Source organism: Hetaerina americana, unplaced genomic scaffold (assembly GCF_022747635.1).
Source record: "Hetaerina americana unplaced genomic scaffold, ioHetAmer1.1.p SCAF_8, whole genome shotgun sequence".
Lineage (NCBI taxonomy): Eukaryota > Metazoa > Arthropoda > Insecta > Odonata > Calopterygidae > Hetaerina > Hetaerina americana.
In genome coordinates, this window is record NW_027287427.1 from 80519032 (window position 1) to 80546187 (window position 27156).

At 36.9% G+C, this 27156-nt stretch overlaps 1 protein-coding gene across 1 annotated transcript; it reads left to right on the forward strand.

Moving 5' to 3' along the window:
* The first annotated feature begins 2901 nt into the window (after positions 1 to 2901).
* LOC139697682 (peptidyl-prolyl cis-trans isomerase FKBP4-like) lies at positions 2902 to 26719 on the forward strand. The gene is made up of 9 exons (XM_071596500.1): positions 2902 to 3084; positions 3585 to 3833; positions 4021 to 4163; positions 4966 to 5086; positions 19189 to 19436; positions 22879 to 23029; positions 24752 to 24921; positions 26124 to 26312; positions 26418 to 26719. Exons 2-9 carry the CDS (start codon positions 3587 to 3589, stop codon positions 26571 to 26573), a joined length of 1425 nt encoding a protein of 474 aa, XP_071452601.1. The 5' UTR covers positions 2902 to 3084; positions 3585 to 3586; the 3' UTR covers positions 26574 to 26719.
* Positions 26720 to 27156: the final 437 nt, after the last annotated feature.

A 27156-nucleotide genomic window follows, 5' to 3' on the forward strand; every position in this document is an offset into this window, starting at 1 on the left:
GCCAGTTGTTCTGTGGTTGTGATATCAGGTTGAGTTGTATTTGCTTCTGATAAGGAGCCAGTAGTTGTGGAACACACGATGCTGACACCTTCGACATTTGCACTTCCTTGTGAATAATTTTCTACACATTGTCGTAACTAAGGTCAATCTCATTCATGATCATTTGGATGGTTGTTCTTCAGTCCAATAGGATCAAATCCTCAACTTTCTTCTCTGTGGCAGAATTATCATCCATGAGTGATAGTCTTCCACTTTTTGGATCACATGTGAGGGACATGTGACCAGTTTAAAAATTCCTTTTCTACTTCACATCTGTGTCATTCAATAGGCTATCATTTCCATAAACAGCTTTGACTTCATCATGGATTTGCCAGTCACTGTAGCTTTTCAAATGAAAGAACTTTATGCGACTACAAGCCTCTATCTTTTTCACTGTGGGAGTTTGAGTTCTTCTACTTTTGAGTTCTTATACTTCAATATTTATCAAGTTACTTTCTGAAACAAATAAAAAAACAGCATAAATAGCTGTAATTGATAACAATATGTACACAAGGATCAAGTGATCAAGTGATCATGGTATCTTGATTATTTATTAGAAACAATTACTTAAAAATTATACCCTCACATAGAAATGAGGAGTTAATTTTGATTGAAATCGCAGGAATCACAAGGAAATCACACAGGTTTTACCTATGTGTTCACAGGAATTCCATCATGTTCTCACAGGAAGTCTATTGATGAGGCAGCAGAAGTATACTTATCTCCATTTTCTTTTCCAATAATTTTGTAATACTGCTATGGCATCACATGTTTCCTTCCCATTTCTATCCTTTACTGTGATAATTAATTGCCCTCTTCTTCACTCTTAATAGTTTGCTTGGTGATGAAAACTTCTGCTGGTGATTAATTAGTGCACTATATTGTGAGTTATACATTGTTGTGCGCTATTGTAACTTATACATTATCGTGAGTGAGTGAGCGATACATCGTTCTGCACTATATTGCAAGTAAAACACTGAACTTACATATAGTCCTTATATGCTACTACCTTACTCTTTTTGAGATAGAATCAAAATCGAATGAATTTCATTCCTCAATGAATATTACAAATAAATAAAAAGTAATTATTTCTTCCACTTTCTCCTAAACTCTGGTATACCTAATTTCAATGGAATATTATTCATCACAATTGTCTTGATCAACTCTCTTTTCTCTAGGTCTTTTTCTTTCTTCAATAAGGAAACATATATGTAGTTCCATGTGGTTTTCTCCATTTCCAGATGTCATTGAAAGCAATCTCAAAATTATTAATTTTGATACATAGTTTAAGGAGAACATATGTGTTGCACCATGACAGAGATACTAAAAAGTCCAGTATATAAAGGATTCAGTTATGTATTGTTTATCCTCTTATGATACATGCATTGAGGATTACTTTTAAACATCAGGGTTGGGGGGGGGGGAGGCAGTTCCTTTTCATATGCTGGCTATAGTTTCCTAGAAAGATCTGGTGCCCGAACAATTACACAGCTTTGGTGAAGCTGAGGGTGCCCAGGGAGGCAGGCCCAGGAATCAAACCTGGGCCCTTCGGTCAGCAGTGCAATGCTACACACCTGGGCAACCACGTCTCCTAATGTAATGAAAATAATATTTTGTTATCCTCCTCTTTTATCTGCGTTCTATGGCTTCATTCAGAGATCCCGTTGTTCAAAAATAGGTTCCACCTCCAATCACATCTTTCCCATTCCTTTGAGACATCTCTTAGTAAAGGCCAATGTGCATGGAAGAAACCAAAAATACATGTCTCTGTGGTTTATATTTATTACTATTTATTATATAATTGGGATATGTTTTCTCAGTGAATTCTGACACATTGCTTTAATATCTTTAGAACAGTAATTACCCTACCCAATAGCCTCCATTTTCCCTGCAAGAGGGGCACCTTTTGCCATCCCCTTAAAATGATCAGTACATTTAGCCTGGCATGCAATACATAATGCTTGGCTAGAGCTTCCATCAACTCCCACTGCATCCTATAATTGCTTTGCACTTCCATTCATGCATCTTTCTCTCTCGCTCCCTGATAAATTACCATTTGTAGCCATCTTTTAGGGGGCATAAGCATTGATTGAAAATGTGATGTCTCCTTCCTTATTTACATGTGTATGCCAAAACAAATTAATGGCATTCATAAGTTGGTTTTCCAATCTTTTTTCCGCATAAATAATACATTATTAAACAGCTCTCATTTACCATAATGTGATGCTACCAACATTTTTTAAGTTTGCAAAACAATGTTTTCATCACATGGCAAATTAAAAAAAGTATAATCAGCAATATATAATATTACAGTTTAATATTTTTATTGCCTACTGACCATGCATATCATTTTCAAGTACGTAAAAGTTTTTTCTTCACATGGCAAGTTACAAAAAGTGTAATCAGCAATATATGATATTACAATATCATATTTGTAATGTCTACAGACCATGCATATCATTTAGGTATAGGCGTCATTAAACACAAAGAAAAGTACGAAATACACATACATTTCAACACTATGACCATGCTTTAAAAGAACACGTACATTTAGGTATGTGATAGAAACAAAATGCACTACAACTGCTTACCATACGCCATACTCTTTTTTAATTAATATTTTTCTGAATTAAAATGATAATTTCTCAATCCTCACTTATCATTGAGAAAAAATACATTCGTATTGAGAAAAACGCCGGAAATGTGTTCAAGGTTTAGTGGCACTCAATTTAAAATTTAGCGGGACTAAACTGTTATTCATTGGCACGACAATCGACATAGAAGCATGATATCGAGATATTTTGACAAAACATCGGCTCTCGAATATCGCCGTTGTGCGATACCGCGTGCCTGCAATTGAAACGGATTTCCAGAAACTTCCAATTACCTGAAGCCTTTCTAGTCGCGAGCCACTCTGAGTTTACAGTGGTTACTTCTGTGTCCTTTGACAGGAATAGCAATAAATATCGTCGTAAACAGGAGTTTAAACGCTCTGGTGAAAAATTTAAGTGTTATTTTATTATAAATTGGATAAAAATTGTGAAGGTAGGTATCCTCAATGAATATGATGTCAAATTTTGTTCTGAGGAAGTACTGGTTTTTAGTTTTTAAGAATATTTTCTCTTTACTCTAAGTGAAGATAAGTTGTTGCAGTTAGAATTGAATGAAAGGACACAGTGTGTAGGTTTGTATTCAGTAATTCGCTCTACCCGGTGTACCCACTCGCTAATTTCGTTCTTTACCTATGAAAAGTGGATTCGTGTTGTCCCTATACTTGCTGTATCATGGATGTATATCGCGTGAAAGGAAATAAATGAGCAGTGAACGTTACGAAGTATGAAATAGTCTATATTTAGTGCTGTGAAGGGTATCTTGGGACATTCTAATTGTTTTTGTTTGTTTAGTTAAGCTATTGGTGATTTGGTTGAATGAAACTATTTTTTTATCACCAAAATCTTGGTTGCATTAGGTTTATGTTAAAATTTTGGTTGATTTGTGGGCGACATTGATTTTTTCGTAATTATGTAACCATATAAATGTTACAGAAATGACCGTGGAAGAAATGGATGTTGAAGCGGAGAGTAAGCAGCCTGTCTCTAGCAGCAGTGCTGTAGATGTAACTCCAAATCAAGACGGAGGAATACTAAAAGAGATAATTACAGAGGGAACCGGTGAAAAAACCCCTGCAAATGGAAATAAAATATTTGTGCATTATGTTGGGACATTGACGGATGGGACTAAGTTTGATTCAAGTCGTGACCGGGGAACGCCATTCGATTTTATCCTCGGAAAAGGTAATTCTGTTTGCTTTCTATAATTTTTTACGGTTTTCAGAGAGTTTTAGAAATAGTTCAGAACTAGTTACATTAATAACTTGCCCAGGGCTGTGTTTGTGAAGTCATTGCAATTAATGAAGCAGTTAATTTTCATTCATGTTTTAATGCCACAGTTTGATACACCTTTCAATTTCTTTTGCCACAGGAAGCGTGATTAAATCATGGGACATAGGTGTTGCAACAATGAAAAAGGGCGAGAAGGCCGTATTTACATGCAAATCAGAATATGCCTATGGTAGTAGTGGCAGCCCTCCTAAAATTCCCCCAGATGCTACCCTAATATTCGAGGCAAGTATTACTCTCCGCCAATTGTTCATTTCCACTCTAATGAATGCCAGGATTTTGTTGTTATATTTATCCTTTAAGGTCAATTTTGGCCAAAGTTTCCCACTTAATTTCTTTGTAATTGTGAATTGCAGAATGGAAACTTTCATTTATAGTGCCAATAATGCCAGTGGTCCAGTTCTTAGTTCAGAGGTTATTTGCATCCTTTGCTCCTTAACTTTTACCCCACTAGAGGAAAGTTACACATGTGATAAGAACGATACACATGTGATAGAACACAATGCACCGGACTGCTTTAATTGAAAAAAATATATTCTTTGAAGTGTAACACTTCATTAGAAATAGTTTCCCTTGTTTTAATTTAAAACTACATAATTTATCCCATGTTTTCAGTAAGTCTGGTTGTGTGTTATGAATTCTGACTCCCATTGCCATTTGGCTTTTCTATGAAATTTCTGATTTATGGTAACTTTCATGGATGTGGTGATGATTTCTTGAATATGAGTGAATATCACTGTTAGTGTGAAAGAGATGCATATTATTTTTGATTCATGGAAACAGACATGGCAAATATATACATGGCTGAAATGGTAAGAATGATATTTTTTGAATGAGGGTCTACATAGTGTCCCATAAGTTGCACTAAGTACTCCTCTTTTAACCTCCTTTTCCAAAACTATTACCAACATACATGCAGAGCATATCAAAATCAAAGCTTATACTACTTAGTGTGTTGAATATGGAAATCATGATTTGTTAACAGTAACTGTGTTAATTCTTTACAAGGATTCATTTTTCCTTGTAGATAGAGTTACTTGACTGGCAAGGTGAGGATCTGAGTCCAAAGAAGGACGGTGGTATTATAAGGGAACAACTGGTGAAGGGAGAGAGCTATAGCACCCCTAATGATGGTGCCCTGGTGGAAGGTAAGGGATGCATGCAATGTTTTGTTTAGCATCAATTCACGCTTATTTAATATTATAGTGAGCTCTAGTTAGAACTCAGTGTGAAAATACATTTAGTCAACAAGTCATCATAAGTGTGTATGGTCTTCTTGGTAGCTTGTCTTTGTACTAATTACAAATACCTTTTGCAGAATATGATAAATTTTGGGGTAGATTACAGTAATTTTTCGGCTAGGTCTTCATGGCTGCCCATGTGCTAAATGTCACAACGCCTTATGCCCAGATCACACACTCCATCTCTTTACATCCCATGATTTGGCCCTTCCACTGTCATTGCCAAAGTGATTAAGGAAATTGAATTCTAAAGGAAGTTGAATACGAATGTAAAAGTAAATTTAAAAGAGGGGTAAACGAAAAGTTCTTGTATCTCCAAGGAATATTGGGTCAAGGAAAATTATTATAATTATAAGAATCTTAGCATTAGACTGAATTTTCCAAACTTAGGGTAGCTATTTTTGTCCCTAGTTAGCAGGAAAAGTTTATCATTTGAAAGCAATATTCTTTCACCCATCAGAATTTTGGTTTGAGTTAAAGAATCTGGGTAAAAGCATTTAATCACTTACAGCTGATTTGCTTTGGTTTTTCATAGATATGAAATTATTTGCGAAACAGCAATTTTCAGTATTCATGCCCCCTGTAATTGGCTTGTATTCCATATTACTATGCTAATGGAAACAAAGTTGCTACGAATAAGAGAGACTGCCTAATTCCTCGTGCAATTTCTGATTGTTTAATTTAGCTAACTTAAATAGTATTGTTCACATGGTAACATGTGTCATATTCATTGGACATAGTTACAGAAAAAGACCATCATACTTTCTTTAATGCTTTATTGATATTTTTCAATTTGCATTGTAATGTAAACAATTCTATGCTCCAATCAGTCTTTTAGATTAAAATTGGTGCATGAAAAGAAGAGAGGGGTATGAAGTAAGTTCAGCAGTTCTGTAATGACAGTATCTAAATAGACTTGTGCAGAAAACATCAATGCGCCCATAACATGCGTTTCGGGTCATAATCCAAAACGTCCCTCCTCTGAACTGAGATCGACCTCTTCCTGAGGTGTGGCATGTCGACGCATTTGTATCCTGAAACACTTACGCTTAAAGTGCCATTGCAACCTCTACTCCCTCCTGCTGTGGTTGGTCTCGGGGAGTTTCAAATTGATCTCCTTGTAAAGAGTTTTTTTGTGACAGTGGCATAATAGCATGACAAGCCTTGTTAATAATGTCATTATTTCCCGAAGCAATGAATGGCTGGGATGAATTCCTGTATCATGATGATGCATTTGTGTAAGGGTTCACTGAGGGTCGGTGTAATTGAATTATTTAGAAGGTAGAAGAATTTCTTAGTGCATTCAAAGAACTGCGGAATATGCCGTGACAGTAAATTCTATCACCTGTTGAAGTGCATTAAAATTCAACAATTTCTAAGTGTGAAATTTATTCACCCGGTGAAGGCGAATGATTTTTACCCTTCAAAATTGTTGAATTTCTTAGTGCGTATTGTTTTCTCAGGCATATGTTAGAAATTCTCTATTGAAGATGATTTCTGCTCTGAAAGCTGATACGTTGCATATATATATATTTTCAGCATAAGATAAATTGGAAAAGTTGAAAATCAACAGTGAAGGAAAGATGAATTCTCAGTTTTATTTTATTTTCACCTTTAAAACAGAATTGAATTTTTATCATATAATTGCTAATGAGCAAAAAGTATGAAGAGTCACATCCTAATCATTATTTTCTAACTTTTATTGCGCTACTCAGTGATGTTAAAAGACATTCCCCTATTTATTTAATAAACAAAACCTAATGTGCCTGTTTAGTTCAGCATATTTTGCCTATTATTTTATTTATTCCCTAGTACTATTGTTTCCTAAGTTGCTCTCAGGAAAAAATCAATCATGGAATGTCATGCACTCCTTATTAAGTTGAGGAGGAGCTGTATTTTAGAATACCAGTTCTTAACTCCATGGGGAATGACCTGGGTTTTATTGATAAGAACCCCAACGGCATAGTTGATGAATGTTTTGGAGTTAAGCCCATAGCATATTGAAAGACATCTCATGTTTGTAGACATGTCAGTTGTCAGGTTTAAATGCTGTAAGCATTGTGTGGCTTCAGTTAAATTTTCTTTACTTAGGTAGTTGTCTGTCATGTGTTTACAAGCATTGTATCTGATCAGAAATTCACTATCTGTGAAAGATGTATAAAAAATTATTTTAGCTTAGATAGTTTTCAAAATTCAATAACGTCCTTGAATGCATATGCCGGATGGGCTAAATTTATGTAAAAATGAACTCGGGGAAGAGTTAAATAGAAATATTGTAAGGTCATAAGCATTTTGTATAATGGTAACATTATTTTATAACATTTTTTAAGAGAGAAAGACAAAAAGTGTAATTTTTTCACCACCATTATTTTCTTGGGTGACTAATTTACACTCTCTAGCTGCTTATATCGTCTTTGCTCTCTATCAATTTGTTTTTTTTCTTACACTGCATGGACATTAAAGAAATTCATCTTGCATTCAGGGTCAAGCCAACACCCTCTGAGCTAAAGACCTGATCTTCACTATGTTTTGAAATGAGTGTAATAAGGCCATCCTTCCACATCAGATTAACAATCAAGCTATTGTTATTCTGAGGCTTCTAGACCCAAAATTCTCTTGCCATTATATTCTGTGAGTAGAAACTTGTGAAGTTATTCTAATGATGTGTGCAAATTTGTGATCAAGGAGAAATTATGTACTTCTTTGCATGTAATCCCATGGGCCCAAATCTGTAACTTTTCTCTTTCGCAGAATCTTGCATAATTGCTTTCTAGCTCCTAAAATTGGCCGTACTCCTAAAATTTGGAAACTAATCTCACTGGTCCATATTGTGCTTCACAATATCAGAAAGAATTGATAAATCACTGTTGAAACATGCAGTTTCCCTGGGAGAAAACTTAAAGGACCCCCTCTCTGGGCCAATGTGAAATTTTCTCCCGCCGGTTGATACCTAGACACCCAGAAGTTGCTTTGTAAGTTACAGACTTTGGTTGGGAGGCTCATTTTCCCTAGGAGGGAATCCTCTTTCTTCTACCTCTGGAGAAAACAAGTAACAGACTTGGGTTTGGAGAATCTGCTGTTTTAGGTGATGCGGAAGTGCCTCTCTTGGGAGAAAATAAGTTACAGACTTGGGCCCCAGTTCTTTGTAGTATTAATTAAGTGGAATGTTCGTACAAATGCAGTGTTTTAATGTCCCGATAAAACTGAAGACTTATTTGCATACCTGTTTAGTTTTTGGTGGAAAGAGAAAGCTAGAAAAAGTGATAAGGGTTTACAGAGCTAAAACTCAAAAGATGTAAATGGATGCTGACCTAGAAAGGGATTCCATGCGTGAATTTGAAATTGCCTGCATGAGTACACAGAAACAGAATTGTAGCAAATGACCTTACCTAATTTCATAAGGGTAATCTAGGCATTGGGAGACACTTTTCATAAAAATACTAGCAAATATTTGTGAGTTTTGCTTCAATTTGGGAAAACTTAACCCTGTTCATATTCTATGCTTCCATGTAGAATACATTTAAATTTTGTGCCTGTAGATTCCAACTTGGCTATCAAGTTCTCATTCCATTCCAATATGTACAATGTTTACCCAAAGAAAATCATATGTACTTCGTTTAGGATTGTGGATCATCTTTTCTTCTATTGTGGAATGAAGCAACCAGGAATCTTCGATTTACCAAAAAGAATCAAAATAATAACTTTATTAATTGTGATACATTTCTGATATTTTTACTGGAAAGCTCCTGTAGAGACATTTTTATTTACCAATGTTTCAAAATTTTGTGAAAATTTGATGCTGCATTAACATTAAAGAAATTTCTGTCCATTCCATTCTGGTTCAAAGCCTCAAGCAGTACGTTATTGTCTTTTCTTTTATCTGTAGCCCACTTTACAGGATATGCCATGTCCGTAACTTTGAGTCATCCACTATTGTGGATTCAAATGCAACAATTAAAAAGTGTAGCAATCATTTATCTTGACCTGGATTTGAACCTGAATCCCTCGGATGTCCAGCCTAGTGATAAAGCCAATTAAGCTTCCGGGGCATCCTAATACACCCTGAAATACAAGGGGGTTTATAGAAGCAAGAAGTTATGATGAAATAACATACATACAATGTCACAAGTAGTCGTAGTTTTGTGCGTTGCACCACAGTCCATGAGGTGGACACCAACATTTAAACGCTAAGGTGTGTGCGAGTGATTTTTATCCTTTTAAATTAGTGTATGACTTCATTCAAGTTACTGTTGCTCTATCTCCAGAGTTCTTTGAATTTGTCAAAGGTGAAAATCTTAATACATAATAGTTGGCTGTAACCTTGAGGACAGGGGTGTAATGCACATGACTGCGATTATTTGCGAAATTGTATGTACTGTATTTGCGAAATTGTGTAACATCTTGTTCCTGTAAAGCCCCTAGAATTTGTGTGTATTAGAATTCTGCGTAGCTTGGTTGGCTGTAGCACTCAGCTGGAACTCAAGGGATCCGTTTTCAAATCCTGGTCAAGGTGAATGATTTTTACACTTAGGAGTTGTGGAATTTTATATCTTACTACTATTTACTCTTCACAATCCACAGGGATTTGTGGGAGCACTTTCTCTACTGGTGTCTTGAACCTCTCTAGTTCAGCTGTGATGACTTTTTTATTGAAACACCAACCTCGTACACTCATACACCCTCTCAAATAACCCACTCACGTATGGTGATATAGTAATTTGTTTATCTATAATGAAATTCATTGGTCATGACCTAACTCTGTGACTCACTAGCATATGTGGTGTGGTGCATAACTAGCAGTCAGTTATCATCTTAGGGTTCTTTTATTTACCAGGGATCTCGATGGTAGAAAAATGGCCAGGTAATGATACAGGAAGTGAAAGGGAAGAACATTCGACAAGAAACTTGATTTATATTTCATTGCCTTGGGTAAAGTATGAAAAGAAAATTTTAGTTTTTTGCTGACATAGTAAATGACCTAGCAGAAGTCAGTTGTACTATTTACCTGATAGCAAAACATCAATTGTTACCTAAAGTGATCAAATTTTGGGAGAATACTATCTTGTAAGGTGTCCAAACTCACTAGGTAACAAGAGTGTACAAATTTAGGCACCTATATAGCTCCTGGATTTCAGGTACAAGAAGTGTTTCCTAATTACACCATATTGTCACAATGTGGCGTTGGCTTGCTGAGTACTATATAAATATAGTAAAATGAACGTTATGATCCCATAATTCCAAGTGCTGGAAGCATAGCAGCCAGCCGAAGAATAATCACCGTAGTGAGATAGTATTATATGAGGTGTAATACTACTGCGAGGTATAATGGTACTTGTAGGTCACGATAACATTGGATTTTTCTTGGAGAAATGCACACATTATTACTCAGGTAGTGCTGAAAAAACTGAATGCTTGATTAACACAAGGTAGAAAAGGCGGAACTTTTCACAGTCAAAATAAATTCGGCATCTTCCGCATGAATATATTTTAAATTGTTTTAATGACTTTATTTTACCTAGTTATTGATCAAAACATTACGGAAAATAACCTTCAAGCAAAATGTAGTGTTTGGATAGTGTTAGCATTTAGTATTGCCCTTGGCAAAATTGTCTATTTTCATGCAACTAGGTAATTATAGATAGTTTGCCAAACCTTTGAGAATGAGTCACCATTTCACACCTTTGAAGAAACCAAAAAAGTAATAAAACCAACAAAAATTAAGAAATGCTGTCAAAAACTAATTTTATGATAAAATTTTAATTGGTACCTAGCTAAATTTAAATATGAAACCTTAAGCTGTAAAAATTTGGTTACGTATAAATGAACTACATTCTTTAAATATTCAATTGTTTCTGGCTCAACCTTGTGGAAATTCATGTTAATGGAATTAAAAATACCAAGTAACTTTCCACTGTTCTCTATTAGCGTACGACCGGTTTCAACGCTCAAGCATCATCAGGTAGGTACCTGATGATGACGCTTGAGCGTTGAAACCGGTCGTACGCTAATAAAGAACAGTGGAAAGTAACTTAGTATTTTTAATTTCATGAACTACATTCTACACAAAGCACATATTTAATAAATTAAAGACCAAAAACTACCCTGGAGTAAAATATTATGTAGAAGATAAAAAGTCTAAAATTATTTGTATGAAATATTATCTTAACTATAATTATAGCAAAATTAAAAAAAAACAACCCATAAAGAGCAAGTATTGCCAGATAAAAGAAAATAAATACGAAACTAGTCTCAAAATTCCCCCGTGTTACTAAATTGAAAGGAAGAAATGGAAAACTTTAATGACAAACTAACGAATGAATTGTAAAGTAGACTCAGAAGTTGTTGCAAAAACCACCTCATGGTTATTGCAACTACCCTACCTTTTTGCACAAACTATCTCAATAACTGAATTTATTAAGATAGGCATTTAGGCGCATAAAAGCATGCCACATGCCAATATAGTTTCGATGCAGCTATAGTCTCAAGGTGGCAGAAGGTTGACCCTAACATTTGACTAAACACTTAACTCAGTATAATTCACTAAAGGTTTTGAGAATTGGAAAGTGTACTTATAAACGTGTTATAAAAGATGTGTTTTGTTATCCATTCCATGCCTGAGAAAGCAACTTGTACCCTTCTAAATAATTTAATTGTTCTCTGCTGATTTAAATGTCTTTGTAAATGATAATCCTAAGTTGACATGAGCAACATTATTCTTGCATTACTAATTACTGCCGAAGTTTTTTTGAGGCATTTGTACCCCAAGAAACTTCTAAATGTTTTTATTAGATACTTAGGTAGTGCTTGAAAGTGATTACCAATAGGTTTTGGGGAAGGGTTAATATTAGTCAAGGATTGCTGGTATGGATTCATATTCATCACGTGATACCGATTAAAACAATGCAATGTAGATAGTAAGTGACTTATTTGCTGTAGTAAAGCTATGTATTTGCTTGCCTTAAGGAGATTATGGAATTCTTGTACTTCCCTGACATTCTCATGAATGTCAGGGAAACAAAAATGGGTTTGTACGAGTTATACGGGGGATCGAGATGGTGCGGGGGCTAACGTACTGGCTTCCCACCCTGAGGGCGCGGGTTCAAATCCCGGCGGTGTTGAATATTTTTCAGAGGTATCTCGATCCCTAACTTGAGGTGCTTTGTGGAGGGCACTTTGAGTGAGTACGTCGTCCGTCGGATGGGACGTTAAGCCGCGGACTCCTTGGCGCCTTTCGTAAAGAGTAGGCTAATGCCGACGCCGGGTTTCTCTCCACCCTTCATCCTTTCCTGTCCTTCCCCTATGGCGCAAATGACCTTAGCTGTCGGTCGCCTCCCCTCAAAACTACTACGAGTTATACAAACTTGCTTCAGTAAATACATAAAATACGAGGGTCATCCGGAAAGTAGTACCCGTTCGTGAAATAAAGACACAAAAGTAAATATTAACAAACATAAAAAATTTTATTTGAAAGAGGATACTTTAAACTACTTCTCAACATAATCTCCAAGCAAATTAAGGCATTTGTCATAACGTGTGACAAGTTTCTGTATTCCTGCTGCATAGTCCTTCGCCGCCAGCTCATTGAGATACGCGAGGGACCCATCTTGCACAAATTTTTGCATAATGCAGATGGTGTTTAACAATTTCATGAACAATTGTTCGAGAAACATTGGGAAAATGCTCACAGATGTCATCAATTGTGACGCGCCGATCGTTCCTCACGAATTCGTCAACTGAGCTCACCAGTTGGTCTGTAATGACAGACGGTCTCTCCGAACGCTCATCGTCGTGTGTGTTCCCCCTCCCCATGTTGAAGTTGCGACACCACCGCCGAACAGACGACTCGTCCATTACATTGTCTCCATACACCTCCTTTAATTGGCGATGAATATCACATGGGCGAACGTTTCTTGCATTGAGGAATTTAATCACTGCCCTCACTTCACAACTGGCGGCGTTCTCAATTTTTTTAAACATTGTAAACAATCACAGAAACAACACAGGCAATGCTAGCGTCACGCAACTTGGCTCAGAGAAGGCAGACAAGCCACTGAAGCTATCTGACCTCGTCCAGCGGCTACTCGCGTCGTCAGCACTTCATGCGGCACGAACGGGTACTACTTTCCGGATGACCCTCGTAATACTGACAACATTTGATTTAGTGAAATGAGAAAACTTTTAAGAAAGCCAAGGTCTTTACAAATTCTGGTTTTTGAAAAGTATACCAAAGTTTCAAAGCATTCGTTACTTAAAGATTTAAATTAAAATTTTGAGGTGCTGAGAAGAGAGTAGCTCAGATAACCCACAAAATGGATAATTGAAAGTTAACTGTGCATCGGCACTGTGAATATTTTAATGTTCTGTCCATTCTTGATGCATAAAAGGCGATGTGATTATATGTGGAAATGTATTTTTCAGCCTGAAATATAGACTTAACTTTATGGTTTGAATTAAAGAGAAAAAGTTATTTGTGAATTTGGTATTCTGTGGTATAAGTTTATCTGTTTTGAACAATACCTTTATATAAACAGTGGCATTTAGTTAATCTTAACAGTAAAAAATTACAGAAATGAAAAAAAAAAACTGTTAGTGATTCTTCCATTTGATTCAGAGTATCATTATTGCCTGGTTTACCAATCTCTTTCAGTATTTTGTTGCATAACCCTGTCCAATAAATATGTGAACTGAGGCCATAAAAACTTCATTTTGCTAAATTTAGTCTATATCGATTTGGTCCCTTTGAAATTACTCTCTATTCGTTGCTATGCACATATTCCATCTTCTTTTCCACATTTTTAAGCACCCTTGGAAGTCCTCAACAGTTAGGCTTTTTAGTTTTCTCGTAGTTTCTTGCTTTATTGGGTCCAGATCTTCCCAGTGTCGTTCCCTAATCACGTTTTTGCATTTTAGGAATAGGAAAAAGTCGCAGGGGACGAGATCTGGCAAATGAGGAGGATGATCAAGGATAGTGATTGAATTTTTTGCAAAAACTGGTGAACACTCGATGCTCAATGTGCAGGTGTATTATCATGGTGAAGGATCCATCCATCATGTTCGGTCAAAATAGTGTGCTCTGTTAATTTTCCTAAATTCAGTTCATCAGCTATCATTTGGACAGTGTTTCGACGATCGGTAAGGACAAGGGACCGCACACGATCAATGTTGTTGTCAACACAGGTCGTTGAAGTTCCTCCCGGCTTTGAATCATCCATGGCATCTTGTCGGCCGTCTTTAAAATGCTTAATCCACTTGAAAATGGAGGTTTTCTTCAGAGCATTATCACTGTAAACAGATGCCATAATTTCAGTAATTTCTTGATAACTTTTACCGCACTTCAGCAAAAACTTAATGTCGATTCATTGCTCCTTGATTTTGTCAGTTTCCATCTTTGACAAACAGTAAAAACAAGGACAATGGAAACTAACATAACTGGCACCATACGCATAGCTAGATGATCCGGCAAGCGCAGATGGCTCAATGGGTCTCAGGCAACTAGTGCTGCTGGTGAGGGAGGCTTTAGTCAGTGTAATGTCAGGTCCGCCGTGCAATTAGTTTTAATGTCTGCAACAGAGTGTAATTCACGCCCTTTCAAGGTTGATTTTAACTCGGGAAACCAACAAAAGTCTGATGGAGCCATGTCTGGAGAGTAGGGTGGCTGTGGGGTCACGGAAGTTCTGGTTCTGGCAAAAAACTGTGTCACGATCAGTGCCGTGTGAACCGGCATGTTATCATGGTTGAAATGCCATGCGTTGTTTCTCCACATGTCCGGCCTCTTTCAGCTCACTGTGACTCTCAACCTCTTCATAACCTTAAAGTAGAAATTTTTGTTGATGGTTTGACCTCGAGGGATGTATTCGTAATGAATCAGCCCTTGCTAATCAAAGAAACGCACTGAGAGGACTGGGCCTTCTTTATCTCAGCATCTTAACCATAAACCCAGGTTTTGTCACTGGTTACGATGGTTTTAAGAAACTCTGGGTTGGCATTGGCTCAATCCAGGAGTTCCTGACCAATGTCCGTACGTTTTTGTCTCTGTTCATCAGTCAGTACCCACGGGACGAATTTTGATGCGATGCACGGCCTGCCCAAAATGTCTGTCAAAATTGTCTGACAGGATCCAAAACTATTGTTCACTTCCTCGGCTATCTCCCTAAAAGATAAACGGAGATATGCCCACACCAAATTGTTCACCAATTTGACATGGTTGGGGTCTGTCAAAGTTGAGGGCTGCCCCATTCGCAAATATTCATCTGTTGAGGTTCTGCCTGATTTAAAACAACTGTACCACTGGAAACACTGGTTTCGACTCATAGCTTCATTTACCAAGCCTTGCTGAATCAATCCAAATGTCTCTGTAGCCTTTTTGCTAAGTTTGAAACAAAATTTAATGCACACATGCTGTTCCTCTAGCTCCTTCATTGCTACTGTTGCACGTGGCGACCAACAGGTGAAGACATGTACTGCTGCTGCTGCGTAACGACTCCACGTGAAGAAACGCGACACGTCTCATTTTAGTCATCAGATGTTTCGCTAGTTGGCACACTGTGTCTCATTTCGATCTGTGGAATGGTTTGAGTAGAATAAAATCAGTTCGGTCTATTTTTGATCACACCTTGTATGCTCTTATGCTTGTATGCATTTATGTTGCTATGCTTGGAACTAGTGATGGGTGAATTCCATTCTTTTTTTTTGATTCCATTGCCAATTGAGTACATAGTATTAGTTCTTCATTCTAATATTTTTGGTGAATGGATAGGATAGGTATCAGGGAGTTGGAATAAAAAATAATGGCTTGATCACTGAGAAATTAATGCATTATTAGAAATTAAATGTACACAGTATATCAATAATTATGAATGTCGATGTTTATGGTTTGACATAATGAGGAGGAAAATTGAGTGAAAGAGGCTTGGGAAAAGCTGGAAATGAAAGGAGGTGAGGAGCTCATTAAAGACATAAGGATTTTGGATGTTCAAGCCTTTCGAAGTCAGCCAGACCAAATTAAAATCATTGCTTAGCACCCCTACAAAATCAGGATGAGTCGAATTGGATGAGAATCAATATAAACAAAGCAAAAGTGATGAAGATCTAGGTGCAGGAAGATTTAAGTTCAACATTAAAATTTGAGGACGTAAACCATAGCAGGTAGAGAGCATTGCAACTGTAATCTTTTGGGGTATAAGGACGTGAGTACATGTGGATTAAAATTACATGTAGACATAATTATTATCTCATATCAATAGTAAATTCATTGATCTGGGATATGACTTGAATTAAAAAAGTGGTGGGGACATATGAGAAGTGCATAATGCAAAAGACCTTCAATGGAGAGGAGGGAATTTATGACAAGGACCTATATAAGGATATGAGGAAATGGTTTGTGAAAACTTTATTTGGAGCATGGTTTTGTGTGACATGGGTATCATTCATGGCAGGCTTATCATGGATTCTTTTACAATGTGGGTGGAAGTGTGCCAAACATCGATTGGATGGAAAGAAAAACCAAGGAATCACTGCTCAAGGCAGGAGAAGAGAGACAATTGAGAGAAAATGAATAGAGGCCAGAACAGAAACTAAGAAAATTGAATGCAGGACATTTTGATTGGTGCTGTGATGCTGAAGTCTGTGATAAGGCTAGCGTGCTAGTCAAGCTAGGAATGAGGGAGAATAGAAAAGGGGTTTTGGATGGAATGAAGAGCAATTTATTGTAGTCTGGGGTGTCAGGATTTGTATTTTTAGGTTCAGCAAAGAAATACAGGAGTGTACAGCCATTTCCATCGAAAGCCTACCTCAAACAGTAGATTACCAAATAATAATTAATTATTCAATAGTATGACATCATGTTGCCCCAACTGTGGGAAACTGAATTTCTGATGACTTGGTGGCATAGGGGTTTCCTGAGTCTGAAATAAGGAAGATTTCAACCTAAAACCAGCTCTTGATCCCTAGTGAGTGCATATACTAGGGCGGTTCATTAAGTAACTGTGATCGAAATGAAGAAACCAATTTTTTTATTTTTCAACATAGTCTCCTTTTGGAAAGATACACTTCTCCCAACGTTCCAGCCATTTTTTTCATCCCTGCATATAATAGAATTTGTCGAACTCTCCAAAATACCCCTCTGTCTTGGTGATAACTTCCTGGTTTGAGCTAAATTTTTTTCCCGCGAGCCATTTCTTCATGTAAGGGAATAAGAAAAAGTGGCAGGGAGTCAGATCGGGTGAATGCGGGGGGTGCGGCAGCAATTCATAACGTAGTTCATGCAGTTTTCTAAGTTGACAGCCGGATCAGCTTGTTGTCCACAGTGAATAATCGTGGCACCCATTGGGCCGACAATTTTTTCATCCCCAATTTATCATGTAAAATATTAATTGCCTTTCCGGTCGACACACCCTAGGCCTCTGCTACTTTGCGCACTTTAGTTTGTCGATCAGCGAGAATCATGGCGTGGACTTTTTGAATGATTTCCTCGGTAACCACATCTTCTGGGCATCCTGGTCGCTCCTCATCAAAAATGGATGTTCGCCCACGTTTAAATTCGTTGAACCAATATCTAACTGTGGTCATAGATGGCGAAGTGTCCCCATAAACAGCATCTAACTTTGCTTTTATCTCCTCGCATTTCTTCTCATCCAAAAACAAAAAGCGAATTACCGAACGATACTGCTCTTTTTCCATCTTAGCGAAATAGGTCTTACTCGAATGGCTGCCAAATCGAAACTAACTTTTAAATCAGTCTGAAATTTGTTTCACTATCGTTTGAAAGATGGTAGTCCACAATGATAACATAAACTTCCCTCTGGAACGCCTTTTGTCGTCAAACACGGGTACTTATTGAACCACCCTCTTACTAGGTAGTACCTGTACATATGCATGTTGTGATAAACACATTGGCAAAATAAAGTTCAGAGCAGATGGAACTATTGTGCCCAGCTTTTGGTCATCATTTCAGCCTATGAGATGTTTTTGTGTGAAGCACACGCAATGTGAAGTGTAAATATGAAAATGTCTACAAAAGGCTTTTGTGAATAGTTTTCAGTTTCCCCATTCTAAATTATTATGCTGTATATGTAATGGGCAACAGTATAATACTTTGAGCACAAAGTGTTTCATGGGATCTGTAATACTGCACAGTGGATATTGTGATCTTGTAACAGGTTTAGTGTGTGAAAACCTCATAACTAGTTTTAACAATTAACTCTGGAAATGGAATGGTTAAACTAAGGATTTCTTGAATAATTAAGCTTGAAGCGGTGGAAAATGACAATCACCGTCGAATTACCCACCAAACTTAATACCTGCATACCTACTGAGGTTTATTATTTTAGTTGTAGTTTTAGTCTTTAGAACCAGTGAGAATGGGACCTAAAGACCTGAGCTGACCCATCTCTGTTTGACATTCGTTGTTCATAATGTTCCTCTGGAAAATTTAAATGTATTTCCCATTCAGTGCAACTTATGAATGGGAATAGAAATAAATATTAAATCTAGTGATTACAATCAAATCTCCCCATTAGGTGTTTGTATTGGGACCAAGTTTTATAACATTAATGGGTGTCATATTCATTTAGTGTTATAAAGACATCTTATAGGTGTCTCCTCTTGCAGAGATTCTAATTTCTTAAATGGAAGGAATTATGAATCAGAGGATGTCGAGGATGCTCTTTAATGAAGTACACTTAATATTCTATTTGTGGACTTTCAAAAATGATAGAAATAAATTTGTGTCCGTTGCTGAAAGACTTAATAACAATAAATAACATTCCAATTTTTTTTATTAAGAGTTGAGCTATATTCAAGATTTTTATATTATTTCCCATGAGCTATTTGAGAAATTGGGCCTTTGTGTCCAATCGCATAGTTATAATATTTCAATCGTAGTTAACCAAAGACTGCACTTGGCTTTAATATTATGCTCAGGTGATAACAAATTGTTATGTAAGCTGAGGTTTGTGTACAGAGGTTCATCTGTGTTGGGGCACTTGACTTACCCGATTGTGTGTTTGCAGTTCACATTATAGGTCGGCATGATGGTCGGGAGTTTGACAACAGGGATGTGAAGTTCACCATTGGAGAGGGCGATGAGGAGGGCATTTGCTATGGCCTGGAAAGGGCACTGGAAAAGTTCAAAAAGGGTGAGAGGTCACTCATCAAGCTGAAGCCTCAGTATGCATTTAAAGAGAAAGGAAAGCCTGAGTTCAACATTCCGCCCAATGCCGAGGTCGAGTATGAAGTGGAGCTGAAAAGCTTTGAGAAGGTGGGTTGTTATATATTTGGTATAATAGGTGCTATAATTAATGATCATATTTAAGATATGGTAGATATAATGGTTCATCTTATGGGTGCTCTTGGTGGGATCAAAGGGTGTTAGGTTGTCAATAATTGTAGCTTGATAAAATGCTATTTTTTAACTAACTCCTTTCATTAGAAGTAATTTGTTGCTTTGCTAACTTATGACATAAGAGGCCATTACAGAATTTCAAACACCTAATGTGGTTTTGTTTATTTTTTGAATTAATTCATTTAGTGTTTTTGTTCTTACTCTGTGGATTGTGATTTGTATGCATTCATACTTATGTTTGCATTGGAAATACTGCTTGATTGCTTACTTTAAGTAGGTGGGATATTCTATTTTCCAGTTCGTTTTTTTGGGTTTCATGTATGAATCAAACTCTATGTGATTAAAGTCCAAAATTCATAGCTTCAGTATCATTGACGGCCGTCTGTTTTTAGGACAATAGATGGTTCCTTTACTTAATCAGCGAAGAAGACATCCCTTTGCAGTCTTATGTAATTCCGTCTATTTCCATGGCCTCTGTGGCATTTAATTTTCGAATACCTCATTTTTATAAGTGCAGGTACCAGAAAGAAAGTCAACATTTCTCTTCGTATAAAATTTTTTATTTCCAGACTTTTACAATGAAAAGTATTTATTGCATTCACACAATTATGTCTAGTTATGTATAGTAGGTCACTACCTTGGGTTTGAAAGTCATTTCTTTCCCATCATGCACTCTTCAGTGACTCAGTCTGTGAATTGTCCCATCTACTCAGCATTATGAATACCCCTTGTCCTTTCTTGCAGGAAGCATTGCGTTTGGATTCCTTTTACCCGTTAACTACTTCCTTTAGTTTGAGTTTTTTGATTACGGTGGGATTGTCTTTTCTACTGGGAATTATTGCTCCTGTCAAGTGTGTTTTTTCCTGGAGCATTTCCCATGCAAGGGTTATGAAAGTGTGGTACACATCGCTGAAGAAATGGTGGCCTTGTGCATCATCTGAGCCTCAGGCTCTGAGTTCTTCAATTTCTTATGAAGTTCTTAAACCGTTCTGCTTCTAAAAGGGAGATCAGGTCTCACCAAGGTGTCAGATGTGGTCACCATGATAAGGAACAAATGAATGCACCTAACCACAGTTGGAATCTGAGAGGATGTATGTTGGCTTTTTAGGATTATACATTATGAATTGCATCTTTCCCTATAAACAAACAACAGCCACATCAACATATTTCCCTTCCGAGACAATCTCACTAAATTTCATTTTCAGATACGGCAAGGAGTTAACCTTCTATGTTCTTGATCTTAAATTTGATTTTTGATTGTTTTATTAAGTGTGATTTCATAAATATTTGCGAGAAAATCTCCTGTTTGGAAACAGATTGACAAAATGGTGTACGAGACTCAAATTTCATGGACGAACAACTCCACACGTAAAGTTGATTCAGTTAACCCTTATTTACGAGGGTCATCCGGAAAGTAGTACCCGTTCGTGCCGCATGAAGTGCTGACGACGCGAGTAGCCGCTGGATGAGGTCAGATAGCTTCAGTGGCTTGTCTGCCTTCTCTGAGCCAAGTTGCGTGACGCTAGCATTGCCTGTGTTGTTTCTGTGATTGTTTACAATGTTTAAAAAAATTGAGAACGCCGCCAGTTGTGAAGTGAGGGCAGTGATTAAATTCCTCAATGCAAGAAACGTTCGCCCATGTGATATTCATCGCCAATTAAAGGAGGTGTATGGAGACAATGTAATGGACGAGTCGTCTGTTCGGCGGTGGTGTCGCAACTTCAACATGGGGAGGGGGAACACACACGACGATGAGCGTTCGGGGAGACCGTCTGTCATTACAGACCAACTGGTGAGCTCAGTTGACGAATTCGTGAGGAACGATCGGCGCGTCACAATTGATGACATCTGTGAGCATTTTCCCAATGTTTCTCGAACAATTGTTCATGAAATTGTTAAACACCATCTGCATTATGCAAAAATTTGTGCAAGATGGGTCCCTCGCGTATCTCAATGAGCTGGCGGCGAAGGACTATGCAGCAGGAATACAGAAACTTGTCACACGTTATGACAAATGCCTTAATTTGCTTGGAGATTATGTTGAGAAGTAGTTTAAAGTATCCTCTTTCAAATAAAATTTTTTATGTTTGTTAATATTTACTTTTGTGTCTTTATTTCACGAACGGGTACTACTTTCCGGATGACCCTCGTAGTATTGCACACAGAAAATCCTTCATTTCCTCTACTGTCACCTCTTTCCAATTATTTCTAGTGGATTACTGGGATAGTTAGCTAATTTTATTCCGGGCATTCTCATAAGTCTCACTTAATATGTTTATTATTAATGTGTCCATAAAAAAACTACTGGAAATCCAATGGTGTGGCACATTCAATTGGAACTAAAGAACACGCATCTAACCAGTTGAAAAGAGGATTCTTCTAGGCTCATGGAATTCATGTATAGCATTCCTTTTTCTTTTTTTTTCTACAATAAACATTACTTTCACTCCATGTTACACCCGATGTTTCACAATGCTATTGCCTATATCTCCATCACTATCACTTTAGGAAAAAACCGTTCATCTTTGTTTTGTCTTGACTAATTTAATTTCACTCGCTGCCAGTGCACTCTGATCTTTTGGTTAATGCAAGAATATTTCCCTTTCTGTAGTTCCACTCGAACGAGCACCAAAATTCATCATCCTCATTTGCAGGATTAGAGATCTCACTTTTGTCTCTCTCTTCTTCTTCAAATGATCCTTTATTTTTGTTGTCAAATTCATCATTGCTGCTTTCAAACTCTTTGAAAAAGTTATCCATCCTTGGGAGTGCAAATTTGTCTGGAATATACTGACTACTTGTGGGAAAAGAATTGATCCATCTACAGACTTCATTTTGGAAAATGTGGGGCCACCCATAATGTGATAAAGTGACCTGTTTGAATAGCTGATTGTTATAAGAGTTAGCACTAAATCCAAGTACTTTTTTATTACCAATTTCCTGTTCCTGTATTGGAAACATTTTAATGGGAAAAGGGCTCAAACAGATCTGTAAATCTTGGAAAATCAGGATAAGTGTTTTTAAATTGTCAAGGATGACGAGGAAAATTTTGATGATTTGAGCCAAACTACCTGTTTTATTGTTAATGCATCTCATTGCTAACTTTACTTGACAAATATTATTGTTTGAAAAGGTCTGGGAAAAGATTTTCTCACCTGGGCCAGCAAAAGGGAAAATCAGGGCATTTTAGAACTCCTGATTCAGTTGCAGTCCTGAAAGGTATCAAAAAAATGATGAAAAAATTTATTTCATAAATGGGAATGAAGTGGCCATTATTTGTCAGGTGGTGTCAAGATGTTTTCTCATGTGAACCTGTCTTAATAACATTAGCCATTTAAGTTTTTAATTTCACTTTCAGGCCAAAGAAAGTTGGGAGCTTGACAGTGACGGCAAGTTAGAACAAGCTGGATTATTTAAGGAGAAGGGCACCAATTATTTTAAAGCGGGGAAAATAGATAAGGCATTAAAGCAATATAAGAAGATCATAAAATTCATTGAGCATGAAGCAGGTACGCAAAATGAAATTTTGTAAGTTTTAGCTGGAGAATTTGAGCATTTATGAGTTGATTGCTACGAGTGAATATCCTGTGAGTGCATTGTAAAATATCATGCATACCTTATTAATTACTCGATTGTTTTCCTTACGGTACAAATCACCTTTTCTATCCTTCTCCACACCTACATTTTAAAAGCCTCCAATTCATGCCTATAATCCTGTTTGAGTGCCCATGTTTCCTTGCTGTACAAAACCATGCTTCATGTCAAAGTTTTAACAAGTATTTTATTAATATCCTTGCTCAATGTCCCTGCCAATGATTCCTTCCTCCAGCAATTCCCCTTTCTTACTCCTCTTCTTATCACTGCCCATACAGACCCTTCATCTGCCTCTTGCCCCTGCACAATCTGCGACATGTACAGGTTGCAGATAAGCCTCCTATTTTCTGCGATAAATTCGTAATGCCACCAAATTTAATTTATTAAATTCTTTCTCAAAATCAAGGTAACAGGAACATGTATATCCAAATTGTTTTCTATGTTCATCTCTATTAGTGATCTCATTACTGCAATGCTATCATATGTGCCCACCCTCCAGAACCCTAAATGATCCCAAGTAATAGTTATCCCTGCTCTCCATCATATTATTGTTGATTCTGAGAACCACTTAAACTGCAAAATCAAGTCTATTAGGGTTCTGTATTCCTCACATATAGCTGATTTTTCCCTTTTTTGGGATAAAAAATAAAACTAGCATGATTATTAGTTGTCATTCTACAATTGGTTTGAAACACCTCTCCACTCTGCCAGTTAAAATTTTTCAAAACCATAACTATTTGCTGTCTTTCACATCTGACTTTATAAGATCCAGCTTTTGTGCTAAGATTCCTATGTTATTCTAATTCCAAATCTTTTTTATTCTCCTTTACCTATGTTTTTTACATAAACTGTAATTATCTCTCCATGAAATTTTTACTAATTTTACTGTATGTAATTATACTAATTGTAGTTAGCAAAAATATGAATCAAAGAGGTTCTCTGTTCAAATTTCTCATCTCATTCGCAACTTTATTTTTCAGTCATAGCCAAAAAAATATTGGAGTTGATAGATTTCTATATAACTAACCAATATGCTGCAGCTCCGGTTAAACTAATGTGGCCTAAAATATGTTTGGCATTGCTATTGTTTGAGTGTTTCTTGAACAAAAATATTTATATATACAATAATATGATCTCATAGTTCTAGAGTTGAATGTTTGTGAACAATTAGTTTCATGCTGATTATCGAATGTCTCTAATTAGGATTGTGTTTTTTATTTCATGGCCTTTAAGTGACTCATGAGAGCAGTGAATGTGTTGGTCTTGTGTTTTGTAAATGCATGAGTAACACAGTGCAAAAATAAGTACCCTTGACTGGTATTTGAACTTGTTTACCTCATTTCCTGGCTTTGTACTCTGGACAGTTAAGCTATCAAGGTGTTCTCTTTGCTGTAAGCATTCACAGAGGATGCATCGGTAGCTTAACTGGCCAAAGCCATTGGCTGGAAATCGAGGAATCTGGTCTCAGATCCTGATCAAGGTTTTTTAAGCTGAACTTGTCACATTTATGTGCATATAAATAGTGGGTGACTCTGAAGTTGCAATTCCCTCAGTTTCCTTAGCCTCAGTTTTTTTGTCAAATACTGATGGCATAGTGTACTTTCAAATAATTGAAAGAAACTTGGAAATTCCCACAGGGTTTGAAGGGGAGAAAAATACAGAAAGGCAAGCAGTTCTCTTGGCTACGCACCTTAACCTTGCAATGTGCTATCTTAAGCTAGAGGAGTGCTTGGAGGCCCGGGACCAATGCAACAAGGCTCTGGAGTTTGATGCACAGAATGTGAAAGGGCTGTTCCGAAGGGGGCAGGTGAGTGTTAATTTTGTGTTTGCATTTTGGTGAAATGGCTGGCTGGGTGGTATTTAGTGGTTGACTTATAGGGAAATGAGGGACCATCTCCTGAATGTTATCTTAATGTGTCTGTATATGTAATAATCTGCTTAGTCCTAAACTGATTCCATTTTCGTCTAATTTATTGTGTTGTCTAACCTAATCAAGGCTTTACCAGTCCAGCAGTCATTTTCATGTATTTAGTTTTGCTGTCATACAATGTGTTTTATGTGCATGGCATAATGTGACTTCACCAAGTGGATAGGGGTTAAGCTCATGTGGTAATGCTCTTGGCTGCCTGACACGTAATTTCAATTTAAATCTCTGCAAAAATTTTTCTAACTGTAGGAAAGTGATATCTACAGATATATTCTCAGTGCACTGACCAAAGTCACTGTTCACTCATCAAGGTTTAAAAATTACTATGTTGAAACTCGTCGTGCTAACGCTGGCATCTGGTGGTGATTCTGAGAACATTTCCAACTACCCTCGGATGATAACATGAATTTGACACAGTAATCTGTTGCTTCTGAAGTTTTCCTTTATTGCATATGCTAGTTATGATAAGTTGCAGATGTGTGGCACCAAAGAAAACAATTCCAAAATATTTGGTTTTACTAAGTTCACTCATCTAATATTTTTGTAATCCTTTTTAAAGAGTAGGTGTATTTTTCCAAAACTGATGCCAGATTGTCAAAGAAGTTAGTTTAGAAAACGACTAGATATAGCATTTTAAGAAATGCTGGAGTTTATTAGTTGAAATAAATAAATTGTTTACTTTGGGCTTAGTGCAGTGGAGGCTAAATAGACTAGTAAAGGCTAAATACCATGGATTCTGAATTAAGTGTAAATACTGTATTCTATCCGGACTAGACTTAACATTGCATGTGATGGCTATGGGATTTGTTGACTTGGTTGAATGATTAGATGTTAGTTTAATTATCAGTACGATGCTGCAAGTGTTGATAACTTAAAATTACCTTCTTGCATGTATGTCAAATTTTTGCATAAGCTTAAGTGAGATTGTGTTTTAACATTTCTACTTTGCCCTCCCCTTCGTAGTGATTCAGATGGTGAAGTCAGGTATGGATTGCCTGCTTTGCCTGTTTTGATGTGTGGTTGCACTGCAGTGATCCTTTCATCATTTGTATATTTCTCATGAAAGTTGAACCTTTCCGCAGGCACTGCTTAACATCGGGGAACCAGAGCAGGGCCGAAAAGATTTCGAAGCCGTTTTAAAGATCGAGCCAAACAACAAGGCTGCCTCAAACCAAATTCTGATGTGCAACAAGAAAATCAAAGAGCAGAAGAAAAATGAAAAGAAAATTTATGCCAACATGTTTGAGAAGTTTGCAGAAATAGATAAACAGGTTGCCTAGTTTTTCCGAGATTTTTGAAGTGACAGTAGTGTGTGCCAAAAATGCTATGAAATGACGGTTGGTATGGTGATATGTGTGATGGGTTTCTGCTTTCAGAAAGAGGAGGCTGAGCGGAAGAAGCAGCCTGATGTCATGAAGACTCTGGGGGAATGGGGGGAGGACGAGAGGGAGAGGGAGATGTCAGAATTTGAGAGGGAAAATCCCAACATATTACTCTTGCCTAACACCTCGGGTGATTTCAAGGACTTGTGAAAAAATTAAAAAATTAATGAAAAACACAGTGATATGTTTGTTGCATTCAACTTTCCAGTAATCCTGTATTCTCTGCATTCAGGCCTTCGGAAGGTGCTGTACAAGTGGAGGAAATAAATTAATTGAATATATGCTCTTGTTACACATTTAGTGTGCTTTATTAGGTAACCCATAGGGTGAGGTGAATGCTGATAGATCATATTTGAGTACTGCGGGGAATGGAAATGGTAATATGCATTCTGAGAAAAGTGGTCTTGGGGATGGGATAGCTTTGGTATGCAAAAGTTGCAGCCATAATAGTAGGCATGTGTCCAAGCCAGGTGCCCTAACATGATGGTGCCAGGCTACATTATTTATTTGGTATGATGGAATGTTGTATGCTTGGTCCTCCTCTTTTTTTAGTTACACCTTGATGTTTTTTATTTGCTACATGCTTTGAAATGGATTTCCTTTTTTTGGCATTCTCTTTTCTGCTTTCTTATAATATTTCTCAATCTGCTTTTGTAGCATTTAGTTAGTGGGAATTTTTTTCTAGTGTTTTCATGTGACATTGTTTAATATTTAGCCTTTGTTGTTTTTTAAT